The sequence below is a fragment of the Stegastes partitus genome, unplaced genomic scaffold (genome assembly GCF_000690725.1).
Source record: "Stegastes partitus isolate 25-593 unplaced genomic scaffold, Stegastes_partitus-1.0.2 Scaffold114, whole genome shotgun sequence".
NCBI classification, from domain to species: domain Eukaryota; kingdom Metazoa; phylum Chordata; class Actinopteri; family Pomacentridae; genus Stegastes; species Stegastes partitus.
In genome coordinates this window covers 52,535-69,006 of record NW_007577845.1, presented here as the reverse complement: position 1 = coordinate 69,006, position 16,472 = coordinate 52,535, and the positions used below count along the sequence as shown (strand labels likewise).

At 42.9% G+C, this 16,472-nt stretch overlaps 3 protein-coding genes across 4 annotated transcripts; 2 read left to right on the top strand and 1 right to left on the bottom strand.

Annotated features, from left to right (window-relative positions):
* The first annotated feature begins 1,314 nt into the window (after positions 1–1,314).
* On the top strand, positions 1,315–2,974 carry ier3ip1 (immediate early response 3 interacting protein 1). Its single transcript, XM_008278051.1, has 3 exons — positions 1,315–1,472; positions 1,822–1,923; positions 2,189–2,974. Exons 1-3 carry the CDS (start codon positions 1,382–1,384, stop codon positions 2,242–2,244), a joined length of 249 nt encoding a protein of 82 aa, XP_008276273.1. The 5' UTR covers positions 1,315–1,381; the 3' UTR covers positions 2,245–2,974.
* Positions 2,975–3,621: 647 nt separating this feature from the next.
* Positions 3,622–9,862, top strand: hdhd2 (haloacid dehalogenase-like hydrolase domain containing 2). Of its 2 annotated transcripts, none has more exons than XM_008278050.1 (9): positions 3,622–3,643; positions 7,344–7,453; positions 7,643–7,745; positions 7,998–8,103; positions 8,248–8,332; positions 8,569–8,734; positions 8,887–8,937; positions 9,187–9,250; positions 9,446–9,862. In XM_008278050.1, exons 2-9 carry the CDS (start codon positions 7,353–7,355, stop codon positions 9,547–9,549), a joined length of 780 nt encoding a protein of 259 aa, XP_008276272.1. In that variant the 5' UTR covers positions 3,622–3,643; positions 7,344–7,352; the 3' UTR covers positions 9,550–9,862. The 2 variants fall into 2 exon arrangements, with proteins under 2 accessions (XP_008276272.1, XP_008276271.1); XM_008278049.1 differs by lacking the exon at positions 3,622–3,643 and adding an exon at positions 5,458–5,512.
* On the bottom strand, positions 9,559–15,941 carry katnal2 (katanin p60 subunit A-like 2). Its single transcript, XM_008278068.1, has 16 exons — positions 15,891–15,941; positions 14,991–15,061; positions 14,313–14,534; positions 14,257–14,263; positions 14,019–14,192; positions 13,822–13,920; positions 13,437–13,502; positions 13,164–13,241; positions 12,753–12,851; positions 11,888–11,951; positions 11,690–11,808; positions 11,516–11,607; positions 11,055–11,165; positions 10,687–10,849; positions 10,458–10,560; positions 9,559–10,348 (listed from the first exon to the last, which is right to left on the bottom strand). Exons 1-16 carry the CDS (start codon positions 15,939–15,941, stop codon positions 10,209–10,211), a joined length of 1,659 nt encoding a protein of 552 aa, XP_008276290.1. The 3' UTR covers positions 9,559–10,208.
* Positions 15,942–16,472: the final 531 nt, after the last annotated feature.

The following is a 16,472-nucleotide window of genomic DNA, read 5'->3' as shown; positions in this document are numbered from 1 at the left end:
CCACCTTGTTTATAGGATGAATGGATGAAGCTGTCATCGACCGGAAAAACGTTATCATGATAAACTGTTAATGAAGATGTATTTCAAAATGTTCTTGTAGTTTCTCTACTATTTATGTGTAAATTAAAAGTCTATACAAAAAAAAAAAAAGAGCCGTTTCATGTTTGTGTCGCTGGAATATTTTTAACTTTAGATCATTTAAAGCTCCTAAAACCAAAGTTTTCAGATCTTGTAATTTCTTAAAAGGCGTTAAAACAAATGTGTGCATTTTAATTGACTAAACTTGTTTATATTCAGCTTTGAGTCACAACTCATCAGTACTGAGGTTATTCGTTCTCCGTTTGTTACAGCGATGAAGCAGAAGTGACAGAATCCAGTCGGCTCACGGTGTGGAGCTCACTGAACAAAATACTGTTATGATGTTAGTCAGAGGGATTCGTGTAATACAGACTATTGTAGGGTCTTAAGATTAACTTTTAAAATTAGAAAATTACAAACATCATTTTAAACACAGCTTCCCTCTTAAACTGCATTTTTATTTCTATTTCACTTCAATTTTAAAAAGAAAATGTTTTCAGCCTCATACTGAGGGGTGCTGTAATAATAGTAACAGAAGTATTTATACTGTAGGGTGTTAAATATCATATAAATATTTGTGGGGTTTTAATCCTTAATATTTAAAATACTTTAGGTAAATTAACACCAGGAATCCTCGGCAAGGTTTTACCTCAACTTTCACTTATTCTTCTACAGTCTTGTTTGTCTGCTGGGAAACACATCTGTGCTGCCTGAATAACGGTGACTTCACTTAATGTTCCTAAATAAGAATATATTAAGAAAATTTATTTTTATGTCTGTGTTGGAAGCAGTTTGGTTCAACTCCTCAAAATATGAAAATGATGGAAACATCGTACATTTAATTAGATGTGGTCAAAACGGCATTATTTTGTGGCTATGGCTTTGTTAGTTAATATTAACTAAAAGGAGGGATATGTATATATTCAGAAACCTGTAATTTTCTCTTTTTATAATCTGTTCCTGTTTTTTGTCCTTTTTTTTCTCGGAATTTTTTAATTTTTTTTAATAAAACGTAAGTCGAATAAATTCCTGCATAATTGCATTCTGCTGTAACATATTTAAATTAAAGCTCTTTTGTTTTAGTTAATCAGACCATAGATATATATAACAAAGGCCTTTATTATATATATCTATGAATCAGACTGACTAACGGGAGATAACGGCCATCAGGCCTGTCGCACGACCTCCGCGGCCGGTTTACGGCAGCTGCATCTCTGGGAGTGGCAGCGACGAAGAAGAAGCAGCAGCAGCAGCAGGAGGAGGAGAAGAAGAAGAAGAAGAAGAAGAAGAAGAAGTTGCCAGCATGGCGTTTACTCTCTACTCCCTCATCCAGACCGCTATTCTGTGCACTAATGCAGTCGCTGTGCTGCATGAAGAGCGGTTCCTCAGCAAGAGTGAGTTCCGACTTATTTTATACATCATTTATATTATTGAAGTGATTTTGATGCTAACAGCAGCTAGCTAGGCTTTGGACACTGTTAGCTGGACAACAGTGGACAGACTGAGATCTGTCAGCAGTAAACTGAGCTTTGGAGGTGAAGTAGATGTGAGGTGTGGAAATCAGATGGATGTTCAACCTTAAACTGATGTTTTATATAAATATATATATATACGTACCAACACTGTATATATGCTGCTATGCTTATTATACCTGCTCCTGTCCTCTGTGTCTTTTTCCTTTTCCTCCATTTTATTTCCTTCCTGTGTTTTTCTGACCACCTCTCTTGTCTTCTGTGTTTCCAGTCGGCTGGGGGGTCGACCAGGGAGTTGGAGGTTTCGGGGACGATCCAGGAGTCAAAGCTCAGGTCCTCAACCTGATCCGCTCAGTCCGGACCGTCATGAGAGGTTGGAGCATCCTTATTTAAAGAAAACTGATTAAATCCACTAAACGTCACACGATGTTTAACTCTGTCTCCATGCAGATCAGACACAGAAGCTGTTTCCTAATGAAACACTCTTTAAATCAGAACCGTGGTACCAGTGTTTGATCCCTTGTGCTTCACACAGAATGGAAGTGTTTTGAATCCTGTCCTGATATTTCCAGATGGAGGATTTTCTGACCAAAGCCACTGATGTTAACTTCCTGTTTGTCCTGTTTTTGTCCTACCAGTGCCTTTAATAATACTGAATTCTGCCTGCATCGTGCTGCTGCTGCTGTTCGGTTGACGGTCGGCGCATCGAGGACTGAACACGTGACCACATGATCTCATTCTGAACGGTTTGTCATTTAGAGACTTCTGCCATCGTTGGTATGGACTTCCTGTCACCGGCGCCAAAAGGACAAAACTCATTAACTCACTTGAAGGTTTGACGCCACTCGGCCACAGGACGACTACATCCAGAACTTTGGTTTTGCACAGAGAGTGTTTGTTCTCACTTCTATCGTGTTGTTGTGGACACACTGAGACGTTTGATGATTGAATGATTTGTGTTTTGTAAAAAGTTCAGCAGTGGAGAGTTGACGGAGGACTCACAGGTCATGTTTGGAGATTTTAAACAATGCGGGTGCAAAAATTATAAGAAGCTTTAATCCTGTGAGTGTAACAGATTTAAACTTGTGTAACATGTCGATGGACACAGAGGGGGATGATATTAGTTCATCAAGTTAAAGTAAAGGTTTTATTATTTCCAGTGGGCCTGCAGGGCTTTTAGGGCGTCATGCTGGATTAGTATCCTCATGAACTTTGTGACAATGAGCAATTCACAAAAAACTAAAATGAACAACCTCCTTATTGATGAGTAAAATGCTCTGTGACGTATCCTCTGTGCCAATTACATTAAATGTACATTTTAAGCATTATTACCAAACCGATGTTCTTTGTACTGTTTACACGTTAACACCTCTCAGCCGTCGAGGTGGTTTGTTGTCTGAAATAAACGTCTTATTCAGTTTCATGAAGTTCTTATCGTCTTTCTTTGGCAGCAGAGGAGCAGAAAAACTGAAATGTGGATCAGAGCTGCAGCTGTTCTCCATTTAAATTAGCCTCTAAATGTCCTCTGACTGGGGAGCAAATAACAAAGATAGATGTTGATCATCATGTCTGTGGAGGAGGACGCTGCATCTCTGACTTGCAGGTGGATCAGCACCAGTAGAACCAGTAGAACCAGTAGAACCAGCCGAATGTGGCACCTCAGAGTCTGCTGATTAGAGGGTTCACACATTATTTACACCGTTCATACCTGTATTCATACCTGTATTCATACCGTGGCTTTCTTAACCTGAAAAACATTAGAAGACATTGTTTTGTTTCTCGTCTGAACTCTGAGGTTTCATCGACCAGAAGTCTCTCTCTCATCTCCAGCTGTAGTAGAAAGTCGCAGCTTCTTCCTGTTTTATTGAACGACATCACTTCAGTCCTGGTTTTAAATTCATTTTAAGACTTTGCTTTAAACACTGAGCTGCACGGTGGATCAGTGGATGGAACCGTCGCCTCATAGCTAGAAGATCCTGGTCCCGGTGAGGACACCCGGGATCTTCCTGCGTGGAGTCTCCATGTTCTCCCCGTGCAGCGTGGGTTCTCTCCGGGTTCTCTGGCTTCCTCCCACAGTCCAGAAACATGCTGAGGTTAATTGGTGATTGTAAATTGTCCGTAGGTGTGAATGTGGTTGGTTGTCTGTGTGTAGAGAGTGTCCTGTGCCTTAACCCTGAGTCAGCATCTTTTAATTGCTTTTTTAAGTTTTTATGGCTTTAATTTTATTGTTTCCTATTTTTGCATCATCTGGCTCTGTCCGGCCTTCCTGTCTGCCTTCATCCTGCGTTTGCTTTTCCTGTGTTCTGTTCTCTCTACTTCTAGCCACGGTTGTGCTGTTTTCATGTGCAGGATTTTTATTTATTTTTTTATTGCAGTAAGAAATAAACTCACTGTGAGTGAAGGAGCTCCCAGAACCAGCCTGGAGAATGAAGTCAAGTGCAGTCAAAACACAGCTGTTCTTACTCCTTAGGATTCTTGGGGCTAACTCCTCCTTTGCTTGACCAGATGACGAGTCATTACTTCTGCTCGTACACGACGCTGTGGTTTCTTCTCGCTGTGTAAATATTGACGTATTTCTCTCCGCTTCATGTTTGTCCATCCACCCCGCTTCACTAATAATCCCCATATGTCGTGAATTATCACCATTTCCTCTCCCGCTAAGCTGCACGACCACGTTTATTAACATTAGTTTTGACCCTAAATATGTGGGAGGTGGTGTGAGAGGGGAAAGGAGATCTGCTGGAATTAGAAGCATATGTTTACCAGGCAGCTTTGCACAGTAAAGCCACTTTGATATGTGATTAGTCAGAGTTTATCTGGGGATCCGCAGGAAAATCTGTCAGCGATCACAGGCGACTGTACACGAGCACGTATCTGCACTTCACAGGTCATGTGGGGTGTTTGGGTCTCTGGTTCGTCTCTGTGGGACTTACTGTCCTCATCACTGCTGAGTTTTTTGGTATGTCTTTAAAAAAAAAAGTTTCCTATTTTAAAAATCAGAAATCAGCTTCAATTGTCATGAAATGTCCTTTTATAATAACACAGCAGCTGTAAAACCAAATATAATTTACAAAGAAAATAGAAAAAAACAAGTCAGAAAAGTTGTTCACAAGAACAATAGAGATAAATGAAAACTTATAGTTGGTAAAGTTTAAAAACCTTAAACATTCCATTGATGGTTTTTACCCTAATTTACATACCGGATGCATAAACAGAAAGAAAATTTGAATAGTCTGATTGTGCAAGAGGTTTTAAAGGAGTGAAAAACAGCATTAAAACCAGAAACAAAACATTAAAGTTATATTTCACGAGGAAGGGATTTAAAACGTGGCACCAGTTGCATGTTTCATCCGGACAAAGGAATTTACAGCCTCAGATTAGTTCCTGACCGTCTTGTTTTTCCACAATTATCATCTGAGCAACAAAATATTTGTGCAAAAAAACAAAATGAAGGCCTAAAAAACAGCAGTTATTCACTATGAGGAGGTAAAAGAGGATTTGATCAGCGCTGTCTGGCGTCGTGCAGAGAAGGTTTTTATCGTTTTTAATACCACCCGCCATGTTAAATCTATCCTAATGCGATACATCTGTTGGTTGTTAGTGTGATGGAATACATATGTTTTTTTTTATTATTCTAATGAGTGATTAAGAGGTTAAGGATAACCCTCTTATCTGATTATGGCCGATAAATTGGAAAAACATAATAACAATCTATTAAAAAGAGAGCCAGTGATATTGAAAAGAGAGGGAGAGATATTAAAAGATGTTTTTTCCTCTCATAACAGAACATAACGTGTAATACTTCATACATAATCGAGACATTGATGAAAACAATGTGGACGCGTTTGCTCTGGTTGAGCTGTAGGGGGCAGCACCGAGCACCGAGACAACACAACCCGCTTTAGACCGACGAAGAAGAAAACGTCACCAGGAGGCAGGAAGTAGAGCTGCTGCAGCTAAAGGTTAGCCGAGCGCTTTCTTGGTTTTCTGAGCTTCTGCGGGGTTTTCAGCTAATGTGCTGTTTGTAAAATGAAAACAGCGACATGTGCTAACAGCGGAGAAGTCGCTTTTTGCGCAAAAGTTTAAAATTAGGCCTCGTAAAGTGAATGTTAGGGTTCATGTGTGAGACCAGCTGCAGGAGACTGTAGATAACACAGTGTTGGAGCAGCATAAGGTAGCATGGGGATGTCATGTTCAGCGACTGGAAAGTTAATTATTATTACTGTTTATTTTTTAAAGCATTTTACCTGAATAGAACTTCGTCCAGTCTGCGTGTTCTTACAGGACACCATGGAGTCACATAAAGCAGCAGCACAGGGCAGGAAGTAGATCAACAGTGAAACTACTTCAAACATCTTCTAGATCATCACAACACAATTCATTAACTGCTGACTAAAAATGGATAAGCATGTATTAGAATGTGCCAAAGAAAGTCAGAGAACAGTCAGAGTAAATACTAACTGATCAGTAGTAATAATAATAATAATAATAGTAGTAGTAGTAAACTTTGTTTGTTGAGCTCTTTTCAAAATAAACGTTACAAAGTGCTTTTCAGTAAAAAATAAATTAAACATTAAAATCCAATAAGCACACAGAATAACTGATAAAAGTAGGAAGCACACAAATAAATCAGGAAGCTATAAAACATATAATTTTAAACTTGAATAAAATCAGGAAAAGCTCTCCGCTAAAAATGTGTTTTATGAACTGGCAAAAATAAATCTGACTAATAATTAAACTAATAAACTCCTGAAGCATGAGGAGCAGGTGTTGGAGAACGAAGCTCGTTGACTCTCAGCTCTGATTTCTCTTTAACACCCCGACCACACCCACCTACAGCATGAGCTTATTGTCAGCTCGTCTCTGATGGTTCAGTTTCCTGTCATCAGCTGAGATAAATACAGATAACGGATGAGTGACCCACAGACTGTGTGCGTGCTCTGTTAGGTGGGCACTAAGAGCATTAATTGTACCCTCACATTGATAACTACATGACAGAAATCCAAGCATGTCTAAATAATAGCGGATCACAGGAACCAGCAGAACACGATCCCCAAATCTGTGTTCCAGGCACAAACCCACACATGAAACCGCTCAGTAATCCGTTTGAACAACGCCGTAATCTGATCAATTCTGCCGCTACCGATGTGAATTATGATTATGAACGTATTATCTCTGAAATAATATATTATTATGAACGAATAAGCTGTTTTAAAACTGCGTAAAGCTCCACTTACAGCAGACCTCGGTCATGTTTAGCTTTTTGGAAAAACATAATCAGAGTCCGAGCAGCTCTTCTCTAATATGTGATCTAACATGTTGAAGATGTCGCCTGTTGACAAGCAAATGGAAGGAACAGTTAGAATTAGAGCTGTTTTCTGGGAATATGTGATTTATTAACATTTAACAGATTGATTATCGATTGTGTAATTCCTTTTTTAACAGAGGCGTCTGTGTCATCCTGTCGGCTTCTCACTGCCTCCACAAGCGACGGAACGTTTCTGAAATTCAGGTCACAGTTAGAGCTGCAACAATTAGCTGATTAATTAATTAGCTGATTGACAGAAAGTTAATTTTGCTCCAGTGAGTCGTTGACATCATTTTGCCAGAACTCTGCTTCCTGCTGCTGTAAATCTGAATACGTTTAAACTGTGGACGGGCGATCATTTCATCGTGTCCTTCTGGCTTCCAGGATGTTGTGATAGTGATTTGTTTTCTACAGTTTTTTAGACCAGCTGAATAATAGAGAAAAGATTGATCAACATTTCAATTTCCCCATGTTCTCCTCTGCAGGCCTCCAGCATGGCAGGCAGACGGGCCCTGAAGGCTGTGCTCATCGACCTGAGTGGAACTCTACATATAGAGGACACGGCGGTACCTGGAGCCCAGGAAGCCCTCAGCAGGTAGGAAACAGGAACAGCCAAACACACTGAGGGATGAGAGCCTTGATGGTGCAGCATGGATGAAAACTGGCAGGACTCGGTATCAGCGGTCGTTGGCAAAAGTCTTCTTACTGAATCCTTCTTTGTTGTTGTGGTAGATTCTAAAGGTGCTTTGAGCTGCAGGATGCTTTGATGTTTGTGCACCACCAGGTTGCGTCAGGCGTCTGTAGCTGTGAAGTTTGTGACCAACACCACCAAGGAGAGCAGGAGGAACTTACTGGAGCGACTGCAGCGCCTCAACTTCGACCTGCAGGTGAAACAGTCAAACAGCTTCTGTCTGTCTTTTGTTCCTGCAAATGCTTTAACTTTAATGTCAAAGACTGCAGATGAACTTCACTACAGCGAGCAGGAGCTTCACTGGGCTCCTCGGTGCTCTGTGGTGTAGAAAAAGGCACTTCAGGGATCAAAATGTACTTCATGTGATGCACTGACTGGATCAACACATGAAGCGGTTCCTCTGCTGCCTCTCGACCCCTTGTTGTTGAAAACCGACTCTGCTCTGCAGGAGAAGGAGATCTTCACCTCTCTGAGTGCAGCGAGGAGCCTGTTGGAGCAGAAGCAGCACCGACCGCTGCTGCTGGTGGAGGACGGCGCGCTGGAAGACTTCACTGGTGTGTGAGACGGAGAGAGAAGCAGAGCTGATGTTATAGAGCAGCTCTCCTGTAAACCTGTAGCTGAGTAGACATCGTGTCAGACATAAGCCGACCCGTCCCCTCCAGACTTCTGCTTGGTACAGCTTGTCTCTTGCTCTGCAGGTATCGACACGTCAGAGCCGAACGCCGTCGTGGTCGGACTCGCTCCTGATCACTTCAACTACCAAACACTCAACACAGCTTTCAGGTGGTAAACTCATTCCTGGCAGCTTCTTCAGAGCATTTAGTCTGTGATAGATTCTGGTTGTTGATGGTTTGATGGTTGTTGTGTCTTATTTCTTCAGAACTTAGTGAGAACCAAGTGAGACCTCATAACAAACTCATGATGAGCAGCAGACGTTGCAGGATTGCTGATAGAACTCGTTTGTCTTCCTTATCTTCCCTCTTTGTTTCCGTATTGTTCTGATGCGTATTTCTCTCTAGGATGATTCTGGACGGAGCTCCTCTCATCGCCATCCATAAGGCTCGCTACTACAAGCGTAAGGACGGCTTGGCCCTCGGTCCCGGGCCCTTTGTGACAGGCCTGGAGTACGCCACCGACCGTAAAGCTACCGTAGTGGGAAAACCTGAAGAGACGTTTTTTGCTCAGGTTAGAGTTTTTGTCACCATGATGTGCTTCTGTTTTCAGTCTTACTGTGAAGTCCACATGATGGTTTTATGAACAGGTTTAGTCTTGGTTTAGTGTGTTTTGGAGCTAATTTAATCCTGTAAATAAAGACTGGTGGTTGTTCTCTTCAACAGGCTCTGTCTGATCTGGGATGTAGCCCCAGTGAGGCCGTCATGATCGGAGATGTAAGTCTGTTTTCAGTGTGGCTGTCAACCATGAGACCAACATCAAACTGATGTCTGTGGTGTTTTTTAGAAACTTCTCACAGCTTTGACTGATTGTAAAACTATCAGCCTCTAGAATCGTTTCTGTTCTTCCCTCTCGAAACAAATCACGAGAGTACGGTTCAGTAGAAATCTTTTCTTCAGCAGCTTGTGAACACGAGTCTATGAACTCTGTACATTTGACTTAAGGTTTGGTTTGTGTCTCTACAGGATGCCAGGGATGATGTAGGCGGGGCTCAGAGTGCAGGGATGCTGGGTATTCTGGTTCGAACTGGTGAGTTGAAGAAACAGTCCTTCACCAGCTTCACGTCACCTTCATCTCTTCTCATCAGACCACACGTTGGTCTCCATCCTTACTCACCACCAACCCTTCATCTGACTCCCTGTTTTCATCATAACTCACTTTTCTGATGAGTATTCCTGCTTTCGTGTTTGATGACGTTCTGTCGTCTCTTCTGTCACGTTTCAGGTAAATACAGAGACGGAGATGAAGGTAAAATCGACCCACCTCCACACCTCACATGTGACAGTTTCCCAGATGCTGTTGAACACATCCTGCAGAACCTGCTGTGAGCTCCACATAAGGACAAACCACCAGAGTCTCATTAGCTCATAGAATATTTCATTTAAAGACAAGTTGTGTTTTAACAACAGAGAGAATGACGTTACTAAATGACTGCGCCGTCCAGACGTTTTGAATGAGAGGAAATAATTCTGCTGTCGTAGATTCACCGACTCCCAGATTCACGGAGATAACTTTGTGCAAGGGATCAATCTGCTCAGAATAAACAGTATTTAATGTGCTAGTCGTCTGTGTTTCCACCATAACAAGATCTTTGTTATATTAGGGTGCACAAAATTATACATAAATAAAAGAAATGATGGCATTTGTCATTATATTTTATTGTGTTTAACTGAATTTTGCATAGACAGCCTGTAGAACAGCTGCATGGCTCGTTTTCAGGAGCTTCTTCTGGAGCTTCTACGTTATTTCAGTACTTTGTTTTGTCCCTTCAGCTTGTCAGAACAGTGTTTTTTGAGAAGCACTCAGCTGTTAGAACCCTGCGCTGCTCCGGCTTACTGTGACACATATCTGAAGCTAGAGAACATATTTGTGCTTTGCCTGCAGTAGATGAATTATTATCTGGAAGAACAAAGTCTTATCCAGAAGCTAGTTGTGGAAGTTGGTGTAGAAGTCTTTTCTTTCCTCCACGCTAACGCCTGCGTGTGCGTCAGACCGACTTGTACTCTCTCTCCCAGGCCGTGTACCGGTCCATCAGGTTCCGGGCCGAGGGTTTGGTGTGTGCGATCACCTCCAGGAAGTCTGCTGTTGTTACCGTTTCCAGCTGGATGGCAGGAATGTCAGCGTCTCCTGTGGAGGAGAAGCACAGTCAGGCTACAGCGTTTATGTAGAAACAGACAACGTGGCTGTTGAGGGTTGACTGTGAGCTGCTCATCTGTTAGCATGTGTGCTGTCCCACCGGCCTGATGGGACTCCAGAGCATCAAAGATCTTGCGGACTGGTCTCATGGCGGCCTCCTTACACACCAGGCGTATGTCAGAGCCAGAGTAGCCCTCCGTCTCCTGGAGCACACAAACACCAACATTGAAATAGAATTTTATTAATTGAAAAAAAAAAAAAAAAATACAAGTGAAACACATTCTAATCAAACACTCGGCAAACGAAAAGAGCCAAAGGAGGAAACACACCTGTGCCAGCGTTTTGTAGTCCAGCGCCGTTCGTAGCTCCACTCCTCCTGAGGCGTCGAGAGGAGGCAGCCAATGAGAGATCATGGCTTGGCGAGCTGACGAGGAGGGAAGACTCACTAAGATCCTCTTCTCCAGCCTCCTCAGCATGGCGTGGTCCAGCTCCCTGAGAGGAGAGCCAGATCTGTTACCACCCTGGAGACACAGCAGCTAGCTGGTGTCCATTTCTCTTCTGCTTTTCTTTCTATGTTGACGCTTGCCCTCAGATCCAAGAATCAAGACCCACACATCCCTTTATATTAATTTCTGAACAGTTACACACACGTGTTGTTATTGCAGAATATACATGCATGTGTGTGCTTCAGCGTTACCAGGGCAGGTTGGAGGCAGCCAGCACAAACACCAGGTCGTCTGATTTGGCCAGTCCGTCCATCTGGACCAGCAGCTCCGTCTTCATCCTGCGACTCCCCTCGTGCTCGCCTCTGAAAGCGGACATCAGTCTGCTGTTACATCAGAGTTTTGTTTGTTTTTTGCATTTACACAAGTCATTTAAAGCAGTTGTTAACGAGCAAGGACGTTTATTCATGTAGCACCGTATCGCACACACAGAGGTTAGTTAATGAGCTTCACCTGCAGATTAAAACAGAACAAAATGAAATGAATGGACTCAAAATGTAGGTAGCAAATGACTGAACACCAGAACAGACACGTTGGGTGAGTGCACACAGAGATATAGAAAAAATAATGATCGACTAAAACAGCTTAAAAGATGTCAGAAACAAAAGCAGTAACGTGTACAAGAACAACTCAAATCTAGGTTTCCTGAGCTCACCCCGTGCTCGCTCCTCTCTGGCTCATCACTGATTCCAGCTCGTCCAGGAAGACGGTGGACGGCGCGTGGTACCGAGCCAGCTCAAACAGAACCTGCACACATGTACGTTCGTTGACAAATCCAACCTAAAAGACAGGAAACGTGTGTGTTGACTCGTTTATGTGGAGCTCCTACCCTGACCAGCTTCTCGGAGTCTCCCCTCCACTTGCTGACGATGCTGGAGGCGGAGATGTTGAAGAAGGTCGTCTTACACTCTGTGGCCACAGCTTTGGCCAGCAGCGTCTTACCGGTGCCTGTGTGGATGGAGTCAGATGGTGGTTAGAGTGTGTGTGAGGTTGAAGCAAAGCAAAGAACAAACGCTGAAGGTCTGACCTGGTGGGCCGTAGAGCAGCAAGCCCTTCCACGGAGACAGGATGCCCGTGAACAGCTGAGGGTACTGAGGAAAGAACAGGGCAAAGGAGACGAGGAGCAGATAGTGAGCAATATATGAATAAAACAGATAAACCTCTGGTAGATCACGTTATAGTTGCAAACATCATCGTCCAGCAACAACACGTGGATTTCCATTTTGCTCAGAGCGGTCAGAAGCTGAGCTGTGCGCTAAGACACCGGATGATGTATGGCTGAGTCAGTGCTGCAAATACCACACAGCACAAATTAGTCTAGATTTTAGGCTGCAAACAGAGGCTGACTCAAATCACCAAACTGACCTTATAGCACAGAGAATGAATAATAATGGAGACAAAAGTTAGGGATTGTGGAGAGGTGGAGGGACTGTGTTATTCAATAAAGGAGGCCAGCAGAATAGACTGGAGGAGATCAGACCCATCAGTCCTCATCTTGGTCTGTAAATGTCAAGAGGATGCAGACAAGCTGATTTGTTGTCATACATCCATGAGAAAGGTCTGGGTGATGATGATAGAAGCGTGTGGATGTGTTCTGTGTGTGTGTGTGTGTCTGATTTTATCCATACACGGAGGCAAAGTTGTGTGATTGTGGCTGCGTATAATAAATTCTACATGGCACCCCGTGTGCGAGCGCTGCTGCCTCCCTGTCTGTCTATCCATCTGTGTACGCCTGTTCCCATATTATCCCAGATATGGATTTAATGTCAGTCTAATAGACTGGCCTGACCTCACTGCCCTGCTTCTCTTAAAGCCCTTTAAAGGAGATGTATTCAGAATCGAAGACGGGCGACCGACGCTGAAATACCAGCGTGCTGGGGCGGCGGCCGCACCTTAATGGGATAAACGACGGCCTCTTTGACTAATCGCTTGGCGTCCTCCAGACCGATGATGTCCTCCCAGCGCACGTTGGGGCTGTGCAAATAGATGTCCTGTAGGGGTGAGCAGACACACGGGGTGAAGGACGACATCAGCGAGAAATGAACACACACATTCTGATGGCGGGAGGCTAAATAGGTGTCCTTTAGAACGAAACATCAGATAAGGGAAATGGATCGGACCTGGGCCTTCATTAATACAGCACATCAATTCATTCACAACGCAGCTCTGCACTGCTCTCTAGTGGACGCATTCAGGATCAGTCACACGGGGCATTTTCACATTTATGCATTAGGTTCTGTGGCACAAGTTCAGATAAAATCGCGGGTTTGCTTCTGAGCGTGTGCAGGATTATGTGTCAGTACCCTGCTGATGATGGCAGCCAGTTCCCTCATCTCGCCGTTCATCCCAGAGCAGCCGCTGAGAGGCTTCAGCAGCCGCTCCTGCAGGAATAAGATCACTGTTACTGGTGGCAGAGGAGAGCTTTCAGTAGGATTACTGCTCAACTTTTACATTTTTTTTTACAGTTTATATCTTTTGGAAAATACTAAAATATAACATTGAAAATAGCCGTTTTACAGACTCATGAGGTTTTTTTTTTTATTCCCTGAGTGTTTGAAACGCTGTGGTGTGTTTACCATGTGGTCTGAGTCGACGCCAGCTCCTCTGACAGCATCGTGGACTGCACCTTTGCCATCAGTCATCTGAGCCAAAGGCAAACAGTAGAAGATTTTACACGATGCATGAAAAGAATAATCTGACAGCAGTGGTTTCAAAATGTCATAGAACTGTGAGCATATTTATGTGTGTGTGCTCTGCAGAATATTCATGGCAGATATGGCAGTGCCCATTATTGGTATTTAGCCCAGGACATGATGGGTTTGCATGGGAATGCAGGAAAGATACGAGTAACTAGCACAAATAAAATGTGTGTGTCAGTCGCTGCAAACCCACAGCAGAAGCTTGTATTCAGAACGAGGGCTTTGCTTCTGATTCCTAGAACATTTGGAGCTTTCCCAGTACCTTCCTGATCCCTGCCGATGTCCCAGTGGATCCATTTCTGATTGAGGAAACATTGAGGCCAAACTCCGATGACTCTGGAGCAGCAGAAGTACCGTTCTCCTGGAAAATGGATCACATCAGTCAGGAGAAATAGCTTCATATCTTAGCATACTTGGGCTGTTTTGTTTCGATGCTCAGTGCTGCGTATTTACGTTCACGCCGGCGGCCGTCCTCTTGGCTCCGTTTCCGGACTGTGGGTTCTGAGACGGGCCGATTTTGGGAAGAGGTTTCACAGCTGAACAGGGGCTTCTGATGACAAGCATGGAATACATGGAAGATTTATTTATTTTTACTAGCTCAGATAATTTTTCAACATTGGCTTGTTGCTCATCCTGTCAGAACATAAGACAGCGTACGTTATGATGTGACTCACCTCTTGACTCCACCACTTCTTGCATGCCGGCTTTCACCTTGACAGAAAAAAATGCATTAAAAGCTGCCTCAGATATGACTGAGATGTAGTTTGTCCCACTGAGCGTGACATGTGATCCAGTGCAGCCAACACACCTGGTTCTGCTGTTCTCCTGGTGAGTCTGGGATACTTCTGGAACTTGACGTAGTGATAGTTCTCGTACTCCATCAGCACCATCTCCAGGTCGATGTTGTCACAAACCTCGAACCTCCTCACGCCGACATTCGTCTCCTGGTCCAAGGCCACTGCTGCTGCTCCATACCTGGGCACACACACATGCTCTCACATGGCAGAGGAACCCAGACAAGGTCAATCACACCTGCTGTCTGATAAAATCTACTGTTAATGCGTTTTTCTTGATGAAGTGCACGTGTCTCACACATGACCGCTGGCTCGTTACTGTCCATCAGATATCTGCTTCTTCATGTGTTTTAGGGTTTGTAAACTGATCCACAGATGCTATTACTTTATACCTTTTCCCTCTCATTTTTTCTCTTAAATTGCATTTGTGTTCTTTCACTTGTTAGTGCAACATTTTCTGTAAAGAACGAGTCTCTGTGTTCTAGCTGTTCTGTTCAGGGACATCTGTGTAAAGAAAACAAACCCAAACTCTGCTCCTTTAAGTATTTTAAGAAACTTTGGTTCAGACCAACATCTGAATGAACTAACAAGTCGACTCTGACGCGCCGCTGAAGCTCAGCAGGAGCTGCATACTAACCCTTGGCCCAGCAGGTGGTGGTAGATGAGGATGAGGAGGTTCTTCTTCCTCATTTCAGTCCTCAGCTCGTCCTGTTGAACACAGAACATGCTCAGTGCTGGAACACAGCAGCAGCTCAAAATGAAAGCAAATTTGGCCATTTTAAAGCATATAATACCTCATTTCCATGTTTATATTTAAAAGTTCTGACAACGTGCAATATAAAAAAAAAAATTCTGATTGTAAGTAATTAACTGGAGCAGTTTCATGATGATATCTGTTAGTTACATTTATTTATTTATTTTATTTAAGAATAATAATAAAGATAAATACAGAAATATTATTATTTGTATTATTTTATGTATTTATCTTTATATTTCTCCTTGTATTAGCATTTTCTTTTATGGATTCATTTTTGATTAATATTGCTTTATATTGCCACATTATTTATTTTTTTATTTCATTTATTCTTCTTTTTATTTCCACTTTTATTTTATTATTCTTTTACTGATTTATTTCTACAGAAGGTCCTGAGCACTGCTTCATCCATGCGGAGCGTTGGTGTGAAGAGACGACACGTTGCCAGCAGAGGGCGAAAAATCACCACACATGACTGCGTCGCTAGGCAACCGGTGGACGCCGAGTGTTGAGCCTCTGTATGAAAGCTAACCCAGCTAGCCTCATTAGCTCACCGGCTAACTGCCAACCTTGTCCCAGTGACACTTTAAAACCTGTTCCCCGCAATATACCCACAGAACCAACCGACACTAAACCGGTACTGGTCGGGTTATTTAATCATGGACGGTTCCGGTAGTTTAGTCCCCCTTTTCAGTTGCTACACAGTTAGCATAAAAGTTGTTAGCTCACCTGTCCGCCAAACCTGCTGGAAACTACAGAAACAAAAGCCGTCTGTCCACTCACCGCCTCTCGGGCTTGATGGGCGACTTTCATGGACTGATAGGAGAGATCCATCACGGCTCTGACCGGTCCGGGAAGCTCGTTGGTTCGGCGGTTGGTGCTGAGGTTTGTCCGCAGTGTTGTTGTGTGTGAGTGTCCCCTCTGGGCCACCGTACATACAGGCGGACCGAACACGAGCAAAATACAACAACAACAACAACAACAACAACAGAGATCAGTTTTATTTATTCATTTACATTTATTGTTAATTTAGTTGTTTGTTTGTTTTTTTCAAATGTTTTCCACGTTTCACAGCAGATTGGTATTTAAAGGAGATATAATATAAGATCAGCCTTTATTTATCTCACAGTGGAGAAATTTACATTGTTGTGAGCAGCATTACACACAGAGATACACACATACTAGACAGAAAAATGTACATATAAATATGAGAAATAGTGCAAACAGAATATGAGAATGATATAAGTGGTGTTCAGAGCTGATATCTGGTACATTTGCCTTTAGAATGAGAATCTTGTCAAACAACTTTAATACAGACTTTAGTTATAAATGCCTTGTTTCTGTTTTTTACATATGTATAATTAA